Raw genomic sequence first — 19,035 nt, 5'->3', positions numbered from 1 at the left:
GGACTTGTGCGCTGTCAGGTTCCTTAGATGGTCTTGAACCTGACCTTCTCCTACAGTGGGCTGTTCCTTGTTATCCCAGTCCCCACCTTTGCCTTCTGTGACTTGGGTAGTGTGGCTGGAGCCCTCGCTGGTGAAGACTGAGGCAAAGAACTCTTTGAGTACCTCAGCCTTCTCCATGTCCCAGGTCATCAGGTCTCCCATTTCCTTCTGAAGAGGGCCTACATTTTCCCTAATCTTCCTTTTATCACCAATGTACCTATAGAAGCTTTTCTTGTTGCCCTTGACACCCTGGCCAGATTTAATTCTGTTAGGGCTTCAACTTTCCTAAGATGATCCCTGGTTGCTCGGACAGTTTCTCTGTATTCCACCCAGGCTACCTGTCCTTGCTTCCACCTGCTGTAGGCTTCTTTCTTGTGTTTGAGCTTGTCCAGAGCTCCCTTTTCATCCATGAAGGACTCCTGGTATTTTTATCTGACTTCCTTCTTGTTGGTAAAAGTTTATAATGTTATTAAAAGTTTAGTTCTCAAGTTACTAATGTTGGTAAGAATTTAATTCTTGTGCTCTATGGTACAATTTGTGATAAGATTGCATTTTCCCTGCCTTGAGGATTTCTGTCATCAGAAAATGTTGCTGTGTTGTCAAGCTTACCACAGTAATTTAAATGTAATGTTGCAAGCTAAATGATGTGTCTAATGTATAACAGAAGTCTGAAATCATGTGATCCAGGATCTTCATTTAATGCTGATATATTGAGGAATAGAAATTTAAGTGAGAAAATAAGTATTTTGACAATCTAAAATAGTTCTGGAGAGAATGAAGAAACACTGAAGCCCTATAGAAAATGATAGTTGATTTTGGTGAACTCAGAATTTGAGTCAAGATACTTCAAAATTTTTAAGGTGTAATAATTGAAATGTAATTAAATTCTTAGTACAAACATGAGAAAAGGGCAGGTTAGTTTAAAAGGCTAGGAGGGAGGCATACAGGTAAAAAAAAGTGTGAGGATAATAGATTTCATGACTGATTTGAATTAATATGGTTTTGCCTTTAAAAGTTTTGAATTATCTTGACTCTACATCATGGTATAGATTACGTGCTCTGAAATAAAACATCATTCTTAAATTCATGGTTGGCTGTGAGCATCCTTCAGATTACTGAGTGGTATTTTTTCTGTATGCAGAACGTTCAGCTTTGTGGCTTTACAGTATAAATTTCTTCAGTCAAATTATGTGAAGGTGCCGTTTGTTAAAGATCGGTAAACATTGTTTAGCTTACCAGTGAGTGAGTAAATTTCTGACCCTTAGCCCACTGACACTGTTTTTTGCTTCCCTTGAAAAGCCTGTCACATACAAATGTTTGACCCCATTCTCAGTTCTTCATAGAAAGTGTCAAACATAAAAGCCTAGTAACCACTTCTACCTTGACCTTCTGTTTTGCTGACTAAAGTTTAAATGAAGCATGTAAGCATTGAAACCTTAATGTACAAAAGGGAAGACGTTTGTTTCCCTTGTGTCTGTGTGTGATAGCAACAGGTATGTTCTTGTCACCTTATTGGACCAAAGACATGAGAAATTGCCCTTTAAAGATGTATTGTTATTTTAAATCTAATTTCTGGGTATTTAAATCCGATTTAAAAATTAATAAACTTTTTCTAACATATCTCTATCCTCCTAAGTCACTGTGTGTAAAGATTACAGATAAGTTTAGAATCTACTGCTGTGCTCAGCGTGAGAGTGGCAAGATTTTCTTATAAAGAGGTTATACCTTTTCATTAGACTAACTGATATCTCAATTTGAAAAATTGAGATAAATGTTTGCTTGCGCAGCCACCTTTCGGGTTTCAAGTATGTTGTTGTTTTTGTTGTCCTTGCCTTCATTTGCTCAGGGGAGATTTAGATTTAGATCCAATTTAGATTGGATATTAGAAAAAATTTTTTTACTGAAAGGATTGTTGAGCATTAGAACAGGCTGCCCAGGGAAATTATTGAGACTCCATCCCATGTGCAGAAGTGGTGCTGAAGGACATGATTTAGTGGTGGACTTGGCAGTGTTAGGTTAATGGTTAGACTTGATGATCTTAAAGGTCTTTTCCAAGCTAAATGATTCTATGTTTACATGATTTGAAAGATATGGTGACTCTTGCATAAATGTTCTAGTGCTCTATAGGTGACCTGGGTTGCCTTGTTTGGGCTAGGGCTGTCCTAACTGGCTTTTTGTTACCCTGGTTGTTGCTATAGCCCTTGGTGGACGTAGAGAAGCTGTATTCTGGCATCCATCCACTGTTTGCTTCCTTTACCAGCATTCAGACCTATCCTAGAGTCTAGATGTTGTGTTCAAACCAAGCTAAAAAAAAAAAAGCAGGTTGGAGCTGCTAGACCAAATTCACTAATGATGAATTCCACAAATCAAATAGATTTGTGCTAAATAGACATTTTCCCATTCTTAATTTACTTTAAGAGAATTTTACTAAAGAATTATATGAGACTGAGAGCTTGTTTATGTGTTTCTTTTCTTGGATATAGTTAAGAAGCATAAAGTATTTCATTGTGGACTCTGTCCTGTGTTCAGTGAAACATTGTAGTTAATATGCATGGAAAAAGATGTTGCATTTTGAGAATCAAGGATATTGGTCAATAAATTGTCTTACTGTCTTAAATTGTCATGATATTCTTAAAGACTGTTTCCAAAATATTGGGACAAATACAGAGATGAGATTATTGTGCCATGGAAAGGAAAGAATACATGAGCATTTGTCTGCTTAATCAGCCCTATCATTAAAATAGCTTTAGCAGCATCCTTTTGTACTTGCTCCTTGGCTACAGTGTTAAAGTAGAGCGTGACATGCAGGATTTTCTCAGCTTTAGTAGCTGACCTATAAAGCTATTAGTCACAGGTTTTAAAACTGGGACATGGGCAGCCATACAGATATTCTAATAATCTGTGCACCCAGACATATATATGGAAAGTCTGTTTATCAACCACAAGTGACCCATCTTTAAAAGGCTGGTTTTTTCCTTTTGTAAACTTGTTATGTAGTACTTGAGAAATACTGTTACAGTGGAAGGATATTTCACTAGTGAATATGTTTGAATGGGACCTGAGCAAGCTGTTCAGTGAGGAGTCTAGGAAAAGGAGTGCGCCGCAAAGGCATTCACTCCCACCCCTCTTTCCTGAGCCAGGGAGCAAAACAGGTTTGCATTCAGGTTCACTGTAAATTGGGGGAATGTGGGGAATCTGGAAGTCTTGGAGAGCAAAGTAAAACAAACAATAACAAACAAAACCCCACAAACAAAACCAAAACCAACAAACAAGAAATCGAAACAAAAAACAAACACAAGCGAACAAACCCACTACCCAACCAAACCAAAAACCTCAAACTAAAAATCTTTTACAACGGATCAGTCCTGAAACCTAATGATAGTAAAAGAAAGCATAGGAAATGGAGCCATCCTTACAGGAATAGTTGTATTACTCCAGTATATTTATTAAGATCCTCCTGTGACGTCAGATAGAAAACATTTAGTATCCGATACAACCTTGTAAGACCTATGTGGTCCTGTTTCCAGTGGTTCTGCTACATAACAAGTTAAAATGGATACTGTTTGTATCCAACCACCTCCTATTCTGCCAGTTGCACTTAAACAGAAATTTTATTTATAATGACATTGTTATACAACATTCTAAGAAGTTCTTATTGTGCTAGAGGCAGATGTGCACTAGTTGAATAATGCAGTGTAGTTGAAAAATACTGTTTATGTGTTTTCAGCTTTGCCCTTGTAAATACTCACTTCTGATGGGTAGTACCTCTTATTTGAAATAGATGTAATAACCATTGATCTTTTTTAGGGACAACAAACTGAAAACATATGAAATGGTATGGATAGGGAATTTGTTAATTATTGACACATTTTTCCATAGTTAGAGCTGAAATTAATATTTGGTTGACTAATACGAACAATGTAGGAGACAAGTACCTATTAGGACAGCTTGTACTGATGAAGCTTTTAAACTTGCCAGAATGTAACCAGGTGTTCCTGCTACAAAAATGCTGTATGTGGTAAATAATTACTGTAAATTATTAATCTTATTAAAAAAAAAATACTAGCCAAACTTGACAGAAAATCATTAATTGTGAGAATGATTTCAGTATGTGCCAAGGACGTGTTCAAGATCAGGTTACATAAAAGATTCACAAAAGGAAGACCCTGACCTGCTTATGCTGCGTGGTTTATAAGGCCTTTTCCAGCTGTTTAATCTTCACTTACGGAAATGAAAGCTTCAAGTTTTCTGTACTAAGTATTTTGGGTTACTTTGTATTACTTCTTTGAAGCTGAAGAGTATCTGGCAAGAGACCCAAAGGGTTGAACCCCAGCACAATGGACTACCAGTGACTATAATGACTGATCAGAGCTGAAGTATTCTCATGCTTGACTTGTCCAGTAATGCCGTCCCATAGGAGATACAGCACCAGCCTGGGAGTTACCAGTGTTTATTCAGATGTAACTTCCAGTTGGTACAATGTCTGTCCTCTGAATTTTCAAAGGGTTTAGAATGTGCTCTTTGTGTTAATCATGGAGTCAGGAAGTGGGAATGTGTTGCCACAGTGGCTCTGCTCTCACACAGTTCAGCTGATGAAGGAGGAACAGAATTTTGAAGTTTGCTGTGTCACATCGGGGAGATTTTCAGTTCAGCTTTGCTGTCAGAAAGAATACTAGATTCTTTTTTCTTCTTCAAAAGGAAAAGGTCAGTCTGGATAGAGCAGTAATTAATAGAACAATGAGCAGTGGCCCAGCCTCTCACACACTGTGTGATGGACAGTGAGCACTGCAGAAAACCATGAAAACCAAGAGGGCTGCAGCTCCTTTGGCCACTAGATAAACAGTCTGCAAAAGGATTTGCCATCTAGCATGAAAATGAGTGAATAGATACTGTTAAGTGAAGATGCTGTTCTTCAAATAGTAATTTGCATTCTGGAGTAGGTAATTTATGCCTACTAACCAGGCAGGAATTGTGATTAATATGCTGTATTAGCTGTTTGAGCGGATAAAATGTCAAGAGCTAAAGATCTTGTTTTCATGCAGATAAGGCTAATAAGAAAATCAAAGAGAGATAAAACCTTGAGAAAGTGATGTAATGCACAGAGCATGTTATACCACGTTGAAACTGTAAAGTCTGATTGAAATGTTATCAGACTTTATTGTAAAGGAATTAGGGAGAAGGGCTGATAAATTGGGACACCCCAAGCTCCACACCTGTAACACAGTGGAAATGGAACTGACGGGTTTTTTGCAAAGAGAGTGTGATGGCTTTTGTTTTCATTCCCTACATAAAGAGAGCAGTGTTTTTTTTCTTCAGGAGACCATGTATGTCTTGGGTGGCATGAGCCAAACACCACCACTGACAACAGGTGGGGTTTTGAGTCTCAAATTAGTTGCAACAAACAAGAGACTTCTCTTTGTGTTCTCTTTAGTCTGCATCTAATAAACCAAACTCCAATTAGGTAATTTTTTAGCTCTTAGACCTATAAATTAAGGATAAATTGTTTTCTATGTTTATACTATTAAATTTGATAACAAATCAAAAGGTTTCCCAAATTCATCGTTTAACCTCAACTACTAAGCAAGTCTCCAGACTCTGGTGTTCAGCAATCTCTGCTCATTATTCATCTGATCTCAACATCTTTTTCCAGAGTTATATCCAAGACACTTATTTGTCAACGTAGCAAATTCAGTTCTTTTCTGCTAGTAACCTTCTTGCTGACAAATTCACACTTTCATTTTAAGATGCATAATAAAGCATTTGGGTTATACAGAACACTAAGATGGGTGGTGATAATAGTAACTAGGAGAAATATACGTAATCTAGAAATTTCTTCTCCTGTAAATGAAACTAATATTATTGTCCGCAATATATTTACTGTTGAAAATAGTATTAATGAGAAATTTTTTAAATAGAGGTTATATTCTTTCATTAAATCATCAGGATATCATGCTGTTGTTCTCTGTATGTACATAAGGTATAGATGAGAAGTTCCAGTATTGTTCCAATGGGAGTCAGTTATCAAGTAGGATTTTTTTTTTTTTAATTAAGGTTTGGTAATCACTCTTCTACTTTTGATTAAAATTAGGATCTTGTTTCTCCATTTTAACTAGCTTGTACTATTTGGCTAAACATATGAGTCATTAGTCTTTACCTTCTTAGTATATATTTGGTTATCAATTTTCTGTTTGGAATTGTTCTGAAATGTGTGATAGAACATTTATTTCAATCTTTATGGGGGATTCATGTTTTGGTTTTGATGGTCAGTTGAATGCCCTTTAAGCTATGTTGTCAGCAGATACTGTGTAGGTTTCTGCCGTAACTGTGAATGCGTTAAGTGCTGGACTACCAGTGTACAACTTGAAAAAGAATTTGGAGACTCTAAAAATAATGCCTTGATATAATACATAAAAAAGGCAAAATCTGGAGATAGAGTTTTTTTCAATCAATTAAAGTACTGTATGTAATTATACTGTGAGGCGTTTTATCTTACTGTGGTTATACAGGTTGTTGAGAAATTGTGCAGAAATAAAAACCAGAGTGATGAAGTACAGTAAATTTGCATGAAATATCTCCTTCTTTCTTAGATATTTGGGCAATTGGCTGCATATTTGCTGAACTATTGACTTCAGAACCTATATTTCACTGTCGTCAGGAGGACATCAAAACAAGTAATCCTTTTCATCATGATCAGCTAGATCGCATTTTCAGTGTCATGGGATTCCCTGCAGGTAATTTATTTTCATTAAAGCATCAGACATAATGCTGCTGAGTTGATTTTTTTTTTTTTTTTTTTTTTTTTGCCCCCCCCCCCAAAGGAAATGACTAGTTGTTTGTGTAGGTATGAAGAAGCTGTCAGTTTGATGGATTTGGAAATGCTGACAATTATGGGACAATAGCACTGGCCAACAAACAGGAAGTCAAACAACTGCCGTAATTATTTATTCTCATGTATTATTTAACCTACACTTTCAGAATTGTAAATGCTTCTCCTTTTTCCCCCCCACCAAAGATAAAGATTGGGAAGACATACGGAAGATGCCAGAATACCCAACTCTTCAGAAAGATTTTAGGAGAACAACGTAAGTGATGATAACGCAACAACAGTACAGCGAATGTAGCAGATAAGCAGAAATTGGCTACCATCCTCTGACTTTTTGGGGAGGGGATTCTGGAGTGTTTGGGTTTTAACACTGTGACAGCTGTCCTGTTTGAATTGGCTGTTTTGCTTAAATGGTGGTCTCTCCCTCAGCTGCTTGCTAAAAGTATCAACTGAGTGGCCTCCTCCATTTATAAGGGGTTGTCATAAGTGCCATTTAGTCTGTGACAGGCACAGACAAATGAGCTTCCTTAAACCAATTGTTTTAGCTGTTCATGATAACTTCATTCATTTTGTGTGAGAAAGAACAAGGAAACACCTCCCTGGTTTTTTTGACCAGCAGATATGTGGAGACATTTGAAGCAGTGGACAGAAATTTCTATAGAAGGTAACGTGTTCAGTAGGTTGTGATGCAAAGCCTAACTGGGATCTGAGAATTTTCCACTTTTACTGTCCTGGTGCTTTGGCTAAATTAGTCAAGTGGTGGTGATAGATCAGAGGGTGTGAGGAGCAGCACAGACTCTCTTGTAAGGCAGAGGACATGGATGCAGGAGTTTTGGATTCTGTTTCCAGCCTAGCTGTGGATTCATTATGCAGACTTTAGACAAGACATGAAGCTTATCTGTGCATGAAGCGACTTTCTTTTGAAAATGGCTATAGATAACCTCTGAATTTGTAGATTAAAGGCAAGGCGCAGGTCATACATATTTGGGGCGGTTTTGAGCTTTGAAACTATAGGACTGTGTATGGTTTGCTGCAGGTTGGGGTCAGTGAGACAAAATGGTAAACTAACCACTCTGCCAAACTGCAACTGGAAACAGCTTAATAGCTTAGCTGTTTTGCTGGCATGAGCTGCTGTACACTTCCTGTGGCAGAGTGCTACAGAAAACTGGAGTACGAACTTGGAGTTTCTCTGTCATATGCGCATGTCAACAGTTTATCTATACCCTATAAACGTTGCATGTTCCATGGAAATAATCGGTACACGGTTGATAGTACTCCTGTTAGTGAAAAGCTCACTTCATGTGTGCAGCTGCTAGATAAATATCTGACGTGTTTTCTGATAGCACTTGTTTCTACAGTTTTCTTAGTTAAGAGTTGGTAAATGTTTTTGTGATCACTTGCTATAGCTCCATATTTTTAATGCTGTATTATTTCAGAAATGTTTTTGTTTAACTGTATTTTTCAGATATGCCAATAGTAGCCTCATAAAATACATGGAGAAACACAAAGTCAAGCCTGACAGCAAAGTTTTTCTTTTGGTAGGTATAACTTGAAAATCACTATGATGATAGGAATGAAATGCTTTTCTAATGGCAATATCTGTGTCTGTTCTTCTATCTCATTGCAGTGAACACTGATGTTGAAAACTATTTATCACTAACTGGCCATTCTTGAGATGTGTTTTCTTCATATGCATTTATGCTGAGAGTGTGCTTGAACTACTGGTATTGAAGATCTGAAGGTCTTACCTAATTAGTATTTGCAACACACTCATATACCCAGCCTTACCCATAGCTCTGCTGTGCAAATAAGATAGCGAGCATTATATACCCCTTGATTCCCTGTTGTTCCAGAGGGCTAAAGAGTTTTGTGAAGAAAGGGAAGAGGGAAGGAGGAATTTAATTATTTCCTGTAGTAATTTTCTTTCCTTTTTTTTTTTTTTTTTTTTTTTTTTAACTTCCTCTGTTACTGGTCCACCTCTGTTCTGTGGGTGATTTCAAACAGTAGCCCTAAACATGTATTTGCTGGTTACCTAGTTGAGTCATTTATTGCAGATGAATACAGGATTGCTCTGTCTAATACAGCATCATTTCTGGATGCCTTCATGATGACTTAGCGCTGTCTAAATTTAGGAATGAAGTTCAAAGTGGCTAAGCTAGTGCTGTGAATAGGGAGTCTCTGTAATGAAGCTGTTAGTGCAGCTTGGGTTCTAGTGGTCTGTTTACATCAGTAGTTACAGATTCATGATAGCAATCTTCTCTTGAGGTCCTGGCAAAGATTTGCTCTTCAACTTGTTAGTAGTAGCTGGCTGATGACACAATAGCTGTAGAAACAAAATAGGTTGGTCCCAAGTGGGTGGAAGGGGAGCATTCACATAAGAAGCGTGAGACTTCAAGAAAAAAGTAATTACAATTTCTTAAACTCAACTTACTGGGCACACATTAGGATCATCTGGAGGAAGTGACAAACTGAAAAGAAGACAATTGTAAGAGATGTTGTTAGCACCTGAATTTCCCCATTTTCCTACTAAAGGTAGAAGCCACTAGAAAGTCTGGTAAAAAGGCAAAGTAGTAGATGGGTTTCTGTCAGCTTATATGGCTAATTCATTAAGGCTATGAACACTGACTTTAGAGTTACCTTGAGTGGGTAGGCTACTTTTCCAGGGGGAAATATTAACCAGACCTCTCTAAAGAACATAAAACCATATTTTGCTGCCCTATGGCATATTATATATGTTTGTTTATATATATATATATATATATATATATATATAAAAAACCAAAGAAACTTCATAATGGAGTAGTAGTGAGACAAGGTTATTACAGGGTGACTGAACAAATAGATAGGTGTCTACCTATGTCTTCCTCTATATAGTTGTAAGAATGAGAACTGAGATATCCAGAAGTCTGAAGGTTCTTTCTGAACATCATGAAGAAGACTTAGTTTGCCTACAAGGTAGGTTCTCTTAGTCAAATTTTTGTCACTGTTCGTAATCTGGGATGAATAAGGGCCGTTTAGTCATCAACCACAGAGAGGGAGGCTGATCTCGAAGTCAGTCTCTCAGAACTCTGCAGAAGAATGCCCAGGAACATGGACAACCTTCTTGATGCCTCACTACTGCACTGAGGAGATCCATGTACCTAAATTGCCACAGCATGCTACAGCAGAGGCTCACCTGCCTTATCTTGTGAACGATCCTAAAACCCAGCAGATCTTGAAGGAAAGATGTGCTTTGCTCTCCCAAATCAAGAGATTAGAAATGTATCTGCTAATGAGCTTGGAGATATTTTGAAGCAGATTCCTTAAAACTCCTTGTTCATATACAAGGTAGTTATGTTATCTTTTGAGATAACCTCTGTCTTGCAAGGTGACTTCTGAAGACATCTACTTTGTAACCTTCATTGGGCAAGACTTTGTGCTAATGAATACAGAAAGTGCGGTGCATAGAGAAAATATGCCATCAAGTAGACCGGTGCGGGATAGCAAGTGACCCTTGACAAAGAGGAGGAAATTGTGCCACTTTGCTGATTGACATTGAATGATAATATCTACACGAAGGTCAGAATGTTTTCCATCCAGGAAGAGGCATCTGTTCTTGCTGTCCCAGAAAAGTTACAAGCATAGTATTTATAGCTGTTGTGTCAGGCCAGTAGAGCCTGACAGCAAGCAATCTTGAGAGCTGCTGAGAAGTATGAGACTGTTGATGAAGTCCAGTCTTACAGGCTTTCTATATTGTGTTAGCAGCTGCTACCCTGAAAGCAAATTGTGTCCAGACATTTTTTATTCACTTGCTTAGAAGCAACAGAAGCTACAGAAAGCCGGGCTTTGTCAAAGAAAGTTGTTTCACGGTGGCATCACTGCTAGTCAGGATATCTCACTTGGACTCATGTTGCATGTGGTATCAGCTGGAGTGGGCAAACTGATTATATCCTCGGGGTGGAGGGGGATTACTGAGGGGATGAGCAGGTAGATCATTAAAAGGTCCAAGGGATCTTTAGATCTGCTGCTGCAGTACATTAGCCTCATCATTGCATGATGAAGAATACAGGTCATATTGGGAGGAAGCTTGTGATGACGTTGCTATATGGCAGAAAAGTGGAGGAACTTTCTCTTGAGTAGTACTGTAGCAATCAGTTCCGAGGAAGGAGCCCAGGGACAGACACTGATGTCCTGTACTCTTCTGTCAATGACCACATCTGGTACTGAAGACCAGGAGTGGCCTTATACAGAACATGAGTGTGTGTCCCTGTGGTCCCTGTGGAGGAACTGGGGAGAAGAAATTTGCATCATCTGTAAAGGTGTCACAGGCCACTAAAACTAACACGAATTTTGCATGTAGGGAGTGGTGACGATTTGGAATAAAGATACTGAATACCAAAACTGTTGTTTATATTTATTGTATCATGTGAGGTCACTGTGTAGAGAGCCAGCAGCACATTAGAAGTTGAATTTTTGAAGATATACAGGAAATGTAGGGTTAATGGTTATCTGACAATACAGTAAGTGTGCAGTGCAAACTCTCCAGAGTGTGTGCAATGGAGGATCATCTTGATGTGTATTTCTGGACAAGCAGCAGGAATCAGTTCAGGAGCTGGTTGCAAATGAACTGATAGGTGGAGAGACAGCCCAAATGGCTGTTTGTTGTGTTGTCAGTCTGTTGAGGTCCATGGCCCATAAAGTATGTCAATAAGGAGAGGCAGGAAGGAAGGGGCAAAAGTAGAGAACTTTATAAGACCTCATCTACAAAGTAGAGTTAGCTGCAACTACTGAGAAAGGAAATACAGGGAATCACCTTTCTTGATGAGGATGAGTGCTTTTACTGAGGCTGTTTACTGTACCATATACATAGAATATAGAATTGTATACCAAATTTTTGACTTATTGGAACAAAAAGCCTCAAACACCCATGCCAAAAATAGCATTCTTTTGCTGAATATCCAGGGAATTTCTGTTGGAGGCCTGGAAGGTAGTGGTTGAGCTAAGATGCCCTTTGCAGAAGGAATTTTATTGTCACTGTTGACTTAAATTAAGAGAGTATATGATGTAACGAGCACCCAAATCTCCTACTGTGAGTTTATCAAAATGTGATAAATAACTGTTCTTAATGGTATGCTCGCCCTATAATTCCTGTTTTATTCTACTAATATATTGTAATCCTCTTTTATAGCATGCTGTAGTCAACAGCATTCTAGCTAATAAATTTATTAGGACTTTCCTCCTAGCAAGAAAGAAAGGTCACTAGGAAGGGTCTGCTTCTCCTCTTTCTCATTTTAGTACCAATTAGAGTGAGATTGGGAGCTGCATGAGTGGCAGAGTGCTCTGACTCTGGAATGTTTCCTGTGTAAGAAATGAAGATTTATTGTTTCCATCCCTAAAGCGATATAGAGAGTCTTGGTCGTGGTCAGTCTCTTCTGACACTTTTTTCCTGTTGTGTCAGCAGTACAGAACAGTATAAAAACATGTGCCACAACACAAACACCATTATTTAGAAATGATGCTTTATAAACTTGTAATAGCTGAATTTAGTGTTGCTTTATCACAGTAGTTCAGCCTTAGCAATTAACATTAACTGATACAGTTAAGTGTATTTCTTACATAAGTGCTTCACAGCCATAGTGCTTCGATGGATGTGCATTCTAGTTCTTGGGAACTTCACTGAACAAGCAATGCTAACTTAGGCTGGACAAGCCACAAGTAATTTAATTTCCATATTGAACTCATTGTTTGAAAAATGATAGTTTGATAAGCTTTTTGCTATTTTCAATGTTATGCTTTGCAGCTTCAGAAGCTTCTTACTATGGACCCTACAAAGAGAATTACCTCAGAGCAGGCTTTGCAGGACCCCTACTTTCAAGAGGACCCTCTGCCTACATCAGAGTATGTATTCCCTCTTCTGTGCTCGTCAGGGGTGTCGTCTTTGTGCTGAATGCTAATCCCTGGAATGACACGACAGCTGAAAAATTCACAGATAACTACCTATATCAAGAAGTAGTAGCTCAGGCATGCGTAGTAGAAACTATTAGTGTAGTACTGAAGTGCCTCTATCTACTGGTGCCAGAACTGAGTGGTCATGGACAATAACCCAGTACCGCACTAGTGGTGTAATTCTGAATGTACTACCGAAGCTAATGTGACAATATCATTGCGGTATTTAGAGAGTTATAATAATTTGTGCCCTGTTCTGTTCTGCCTTACACAGCCTCACAGAGCCCTGTTCTCCATTGCCTAGTTTCACTGTGCCTCCCCCTAGGACTAGGACAGTTCTCCGACCTACAGCCCCTTCCCATGCTCACTTGCAGAGCATAACAGTTTGAGGAGAGAAAAGTGAAGAGATCAGTGCCTAAAATCCCACAGGTTCCTTGTTCAGAAGGCTTGAGAGTACAGATTTTATATCTCTGTGTATTTTATTGTCATATGAAATTCAAAGGATATATTCAGTTCCTACTGGCAGATTTTCCTCTTCCAGTTTCTCTTCCCAGTTTTCAGAAGCATGGTGATTCATAGGAGCTGGATGCAGGGAGACTTCCACATTTGCTTTCACTGCTTCCTCAGTTAGCAGGCAACACTAAAAGGAGGGAACAGCGACTGGAGTACAAGAGGACTCTAGTTGAGACTAGCTGGGGTTTTTTTTTCTTTCTTGTTCTTTTTCTTTCTTTTTCTGTTTGGATAAGCCAAACATTACATAGCAGCTAGATTAGGAACTGTTTACACACTTTAAAAAAATCATGTCACGTTGACTGTATTCTGAATACTGGCACAGAAATATAAGAAATTGATACTGGTCAAGATCTACCAGTAATTTTCTATTTATTGTTTACCTGATAGTATCCTATGTAGAGCTATAGCTCCCCATGGATTACAGGATAACATTATGATAAAATCTGCAATAAACATTAAGGAATGTTCCAAATCCCATTAGCCAGCTGAATTTAAAAGCTACCTTTTTTTCTCTAAACAAGACCTGAGTAGCTAATTGAAAAGAACTCTGCAGATGTGATTGGCAAATATATTTAAGCCTGCTGTAAGCTAAGGCAGGCTCTTAAGGCATTAATACTCTTTAGATCAGGCCCTTTATGCAGTGAGCGATGCATGTTCCAACTAGGTGTTGTAGAACCTCTGACACTGTGTTTGTTCGTTTTGCCATCTGGATCAACAAGTGATCGTTCTGGCATTTGGGCTTGCTCAGCCATGCCACAATTTCTTAATGATGGCCTCATGCCAACAGCAAAGAGATCTGACATTATGATCAGCACCTAGCTGCTGGTATCTGCTGCTATCTTGGGTGCTCACAATGCCACTCACTTACGGAAGCAGGACTTAAGAAATACAAGAAATTAAACTGTGTTATATTCACTTGTTTTTAATATAGTATTAAGTAAATGTATGTCATATGTACATATTTGTGGAGTGTTTACAGTTTACTGTGTTTCAGTGTATTTGCTGGCTGTCAGATTCCATATCCTAAAAGAGAGTTCCTCAATGAAGATGAACCTGAAGAGAAAGGGGATAAGGTATTATAAACTCTTTTTTTTTTCCCTTTTAAGTATGAATAAGAAAGAATCATGGTGCTACCAAATGAAAACTAATGAAACATGAAGTGTTAACCAAAAATGTGTTTTCCAGGCAAGGCTCTCTTAAAACTGCTTCCCAGACAGATTAAAAGTATCAGATGACTTTGGGGTTTCTCAGGCGGTATCACCAGCACGGTTTGTCCTGACCTGTGGGGAATGAGCTGGATGGGTTGTTTTGTCAGCAGTAGCCTGCTTTCAGCGGCCATCATTCCAAGAGGACCTTGCTACCTCCTCTTGTATCTCACGATGAAAATACATTGTGATCACATGAAAAGAATGGCATTTCCATTGTATGACTGGCATACATCCAGCCATTTCAAAGTAGATGGCTGTCAGGGTCTCAAATAAATAGTGGCAGCCTGCTTCTGGCACTACATCAGAACATTTCATCCATCTGTATGCAAGTTTCCTGATCATGTTTTAAGGGCCCTCAGACAAAGGAGTAATAAGGAGCATGAACTGTTCTGGTAACGACAGTCTGCTCTGAATACTCTTTTTTTCCCATAGCCTCATAGACATGGGCAAGAACTTGTTTGTGTGCATAGTAAATTTTGGTGTGTTTGCAACATAGTCTGACCTGCTTTGTGCGTGTAGCTCAGCTGTGCTACGTGACTGCAATGATTGTCCCATCATGCTGTGAAGGCTGGACAATGGTGCTATAATGTGTGAAACAGCTTGTTATTTTTGCTTAGAAGTGTACAGTGAAACATCAACAGTAACGTATAGCTAGCAAATGTGAAGAAAACAGCCTTAAACTGTAATTATCTGAGGACTACATGAGGACTGTTAATCTTTTGAAGAAACCATTCATCTGATTTTACATTTCCTGCGTAACCTGAGTTTAAAAGTATGGCTATCACAATACATTTCAGACAGCAAATTTTTGTTTTGGAACAGATACTATAGATTCTTCTCTACTGAGAACAAGTGGTAACATCCTGGATTTTACTGTCCAGATAGTTTTTTCAAAAGAGGGAACACCTAAGCAAAAGTACAATGAAAGTCATGATACTGATTTGATTGTAATTTACTTACTAGCTTTGCTTTAACTTTCACAGATTAAAAAACCAAGAACAAACCTTATGAATTAAAATGACTCTGGCTTTTGTTAAGTCAGTGTATTTAAAAGTAAATATCTGTCTTTTTCGGGGGGGGGGGGGGGGGGGGAACAATAGCATGTTTATATTCAAAACAACCATTATATAAATGATCTTTGAGATTGTTGGGGACAGTCACATATTTATGCACACTCCAAATTAAACTTTTTCCAGACTGTTTAGGTAATAGAAGTCACACATTACTCATTGAATATGTTCCCACAGTGCAGAAAATGTGAAGGTAAAGGATATTCTGAAAGTTGGATTTGTGTGGTGTTTTGTTTCTTTATGATGTTTTTGCAAGTGAAAGGATTTATTTTTTTTTTAAAATAGTGTTAGTTTCTAGTTTGTTTTTAAAACCACAAATATCTATGTAGTTTTTTGGAAACGTCTGTTTATTTGCAACTTGCATCTGAATTGAATAACCTTTTAACATAAGCATCCATTCTTTATTAGTCAACAAAGCTGAAATGAGTGTTTGTAAAAGAAAGTGAAAAGATTCTGTTCTCATTCAAATTCTGGTTGGCAAGTTTCTGCGGGGTTCATTTCTAGGTGGGACTGGAATTTCATTTTGGTAATTTGATCCTGAGAGGTGACACATGGTAATATGTTGCTAACTGTAGACCTTTTTGCAAGTTTATTCCTTTAGGAACCACCATGAACTAGACTGACTTGAGGACAATGTTTTTGCTGGTGTAAGCTGATTTTGTGTCCTAAGGTCGTGCAGCTAGACCCCAGACAGGGTCTGACAGAGTAGATCTCAGTCTCCACCCAGGCAGTAGCAGTAGTAGCTGCACAGAAGAGCAAGCTCAGACTAGTCAGGTAAATTTTGTGTTAATATCCAAAGCACAGAACATGGGACCTACAACAAACTGTTGTATTTAGTTGTGTGAGTTCCTGCAGGATTTGTTTACGCATAGCAATACTGCAATTTTTCAGCTCTCACAGTAACAACCACCTTACTTGCATCCAGACACCCCTATGAAAACACAAGTTTCAGCACTCTAGCACAAATACTGCCTTAGTTAATCGTGTTTGTATAAGCGAAGCTCAAACTGTTATGAAAAGATAAATTGCTAAAAGATAATTTTTTTTTTTTACAAGCTAGCTTGATTAACTTTTAAAATTATTGAAGTTTAAATCTCCCGGGAAACAGAATCTGACTGAGATGGGATTTGAGGACTACGAGCAGGAGGATACATTATTATTTTTGCTAAATGTGAAATGAAAATGCAAGCCGCATCTAAGTCCTTGAAGACGTAAGGCTTCTTTATAATCTTAAATGAGTACATCATGGCAAATTTCATCTGAATGTATCTTGGGAGACCGCTGTGATGAATGACATAGATACAGATCTTTTATGTCATTTATCTCAGGTAACTAAATGCCTTTTGGTGACTCTGGGTGCATCAAGAATTTTCTGCTTGTGGTAACTGGTTGTTGGATTTCTCAGAAATTAATAAAATGAGTTTTTTATGAAAGGCTGCCGTACTAAAGCTTTAATAATTATATAAGCAGATATTCTAGGAAAAAAAAAAAAAGACTGTCCTGAAATGTTCCATACAGAATATAGGGGGGGTGGTGGTGGTAAGACATTTTAATTGAAGCCATGACAATGGTAATTTTTTTTCATTATGAACAAGTGACATATCTCACAACTGGAGTGAAATTGCTTTTTTTTGCAATTCTCTTATGTGCTTTAGTGCTCTGATGGAAAAGCCATTTCTGGTGCTGGAAAGCAGACAGATGGGTGATCTTTCCTTTTTAACTGTCTAACCATGGAGGGCAGAATTGCACTCTGCTGGTTTTCTAACCTTCCTTCCAGTTCCCTAATACTATTTTTAGTCTGTAATCCTCTGAAGCCAGAAGAGTACAATGTCTTTTTCTCCTGTGTTCCCTTCTTAACTTTTTTCTCCCTTTTGTGGCACTTTTCTCTGTCTCTCTTCCTGCTAGGTCCCAGTGTCATCTTAATTGTCTGGGTTCTTTTCCTTTGCTAGTCTTCTCCTTCCCTTTCTGGATTCTTCCTTCAACTGTTTCCTCTTTTGTCTTCAACTATTTGTCTCTGGTCAATTTTTTGTTTTCTGCTATTTCATTAAGATTTTCTGACCCTATACCTAGCACACTATGCTGGACTGTATTCCCAGTATACCACTCTTTACAAAGTACTTAAAAGCACAAGAGAGCAAAACAGTAGTGGAACCCCTTCTGGTTCTGCCACAGAATTTCCTCACAACCTGGAAGAAATTATATCATTTTTCTGGTCTCAATTTGCTTACCTTTCTGGCAGTAATGCTGCCAGCCTCCATTGGGTTGTTGTAATGTGTCATTTGTAAAAGTTTGAAAAGTGGTTTTGATTCTGAGCGAACAAGGCTGTTGAAGCACTTAATTTATTGTGGTTCACCACGTCTGCCACTGAACACTAGTGAAATTTTTGGGGTTCTGATTCAGTTCATTAGGTGATTATGGCTTTATAAATGATTCCTTCTGCCTATCTGAGCACTTGTCTAGCTGTAGGGACGATTGTCCTTCCATTTTTAGTGTAGCTTGTATTGTTAAAAAAACAGAATGACCACAAATGGGATACCCTCATAAAGTGAGCAAGAGTGTAATGAGGATGCATTTCTCCCAACATGCATTTTTCCACGTTTCCCCTGTGCTCTCCCTACATGTGTCTTCCCATCGAGCCAGGGGGCCTGCCACCTTCTCCCCAGGCACGGTGGTGCCAGGCTTGGCAACTCCATCAAGCTCACAAACGGATTCAAAGCAAGTGACTGTGTTGTGTTGCTTCTTCCCCTAGAATCAACAGCAGCAGAATCAACATCAGCAGCAAACAGCACCTCAGCAGCAGCCGCAGGCAGCGCCGCAGCAGCCGCAGCCGCAGCAGCAGAACAGTGCCCAGACCAACGGGACGGCCGGGGGTGCTGGCGCGGGAGGAGGAGGCACGGGCGCAGGGCTCCAGCACAGCCAGGACTCCAGCCTCAACCAGGTGCCTCCGAACAAGAAACCACGCATAGGGCCTTCAGGCGCTAACTCAGGCGGGCCTGTCATGCCTTCAGATTATCAGGTACCTTTTGAATTTTTGCTGCTTCTGATACTGTAGGACCAAAATTTTAGTTTCCCCCTTCCCCACTGCAAGAACAGATCATGTTTTAAAGAATTTCTTGTGTAACCTGAGCAGGCGTGCTATGATTAAAATATTATATAAAAATGTGGGTTTAAAGCTTTACAGTAAAAATGTTTTGTTCTGTTATTAGTAACTTTCAAGAGGATACCAATACAAGTCATATCTGCTGCACCCTGTAAAATGTTGAGGACTAGTCCACTCCAGGAGAGCACCTAAATAGATGCATAACATTGTTTGACAGTAATCTTACTGAAGCCAGTGGAACTATGGAACTATTTCATGCACATAAATGCTACATTAGATCAAGTTCAGGATACTCAGTTCTTGGCAATATTTAATCCTGTGTGAGAGGCAGATCTGAGAAGATCCTGAAAAGCAGAA

General features: G+C 38.7%; 1 protein-coding gene across 2 annotated transcripts in view; it reads left to right on the top strand.

The window, feature by feature from the left end:
• CDK19 (cyclin dependent kinase 19) overlaps window positions 1–19,035 on the top strand; it is a 130,451-nt gene that overhangs the window by 103,941 nt on the left and 7,475 nt on the right. For both annotated transcript variants that reach the window (XM_074896156.1, XM_074896155.1), the window contains 6 exons: window positions 6,627–6,770; window positions 7,052–7,121; window positions 8,328–8,400; window positions 12,642–12,739; window positions 14,295–14,373; window positions 18,328–18,594. In XM_074896156.1, coding sequence (XP_074752257.1) covers window positions 6,627–6,770; window positions 7,052–7,121; window positions 8,328–8,400; window positions 12,642–12,739; window positions 14,295–14,373; window positions 18,328–18,594 — 731 coding nt within the window. The remainder of the gene's footprint in view (window positions 1–6,626; window positions 6,771–7,051; window positions 7,122–8,327; window positions 8,401–12,641; window positions 12,740–14,294; window positions 14,374–18,327; window positions 18,595–19,035) is intronic.

Source organism: Athene noctua, chromosome 1 (assembly GCF_965140245.1).
Source record: "Athene noctua chromosome 1, bAthNoc1.hap1.1, whole genome shotgun sequence".
Taxonomy (NCBI): Eukaryota; Metazoa; Chordata; class Aves; order Strigiformes; family Strigidae; genus Athene; species Athene noctua.
The sequence above is the reverse complement of the archived record's forward strand: the minus strand, read 5'-3'. Positions and strand labels throughout refer to the sequence as shown.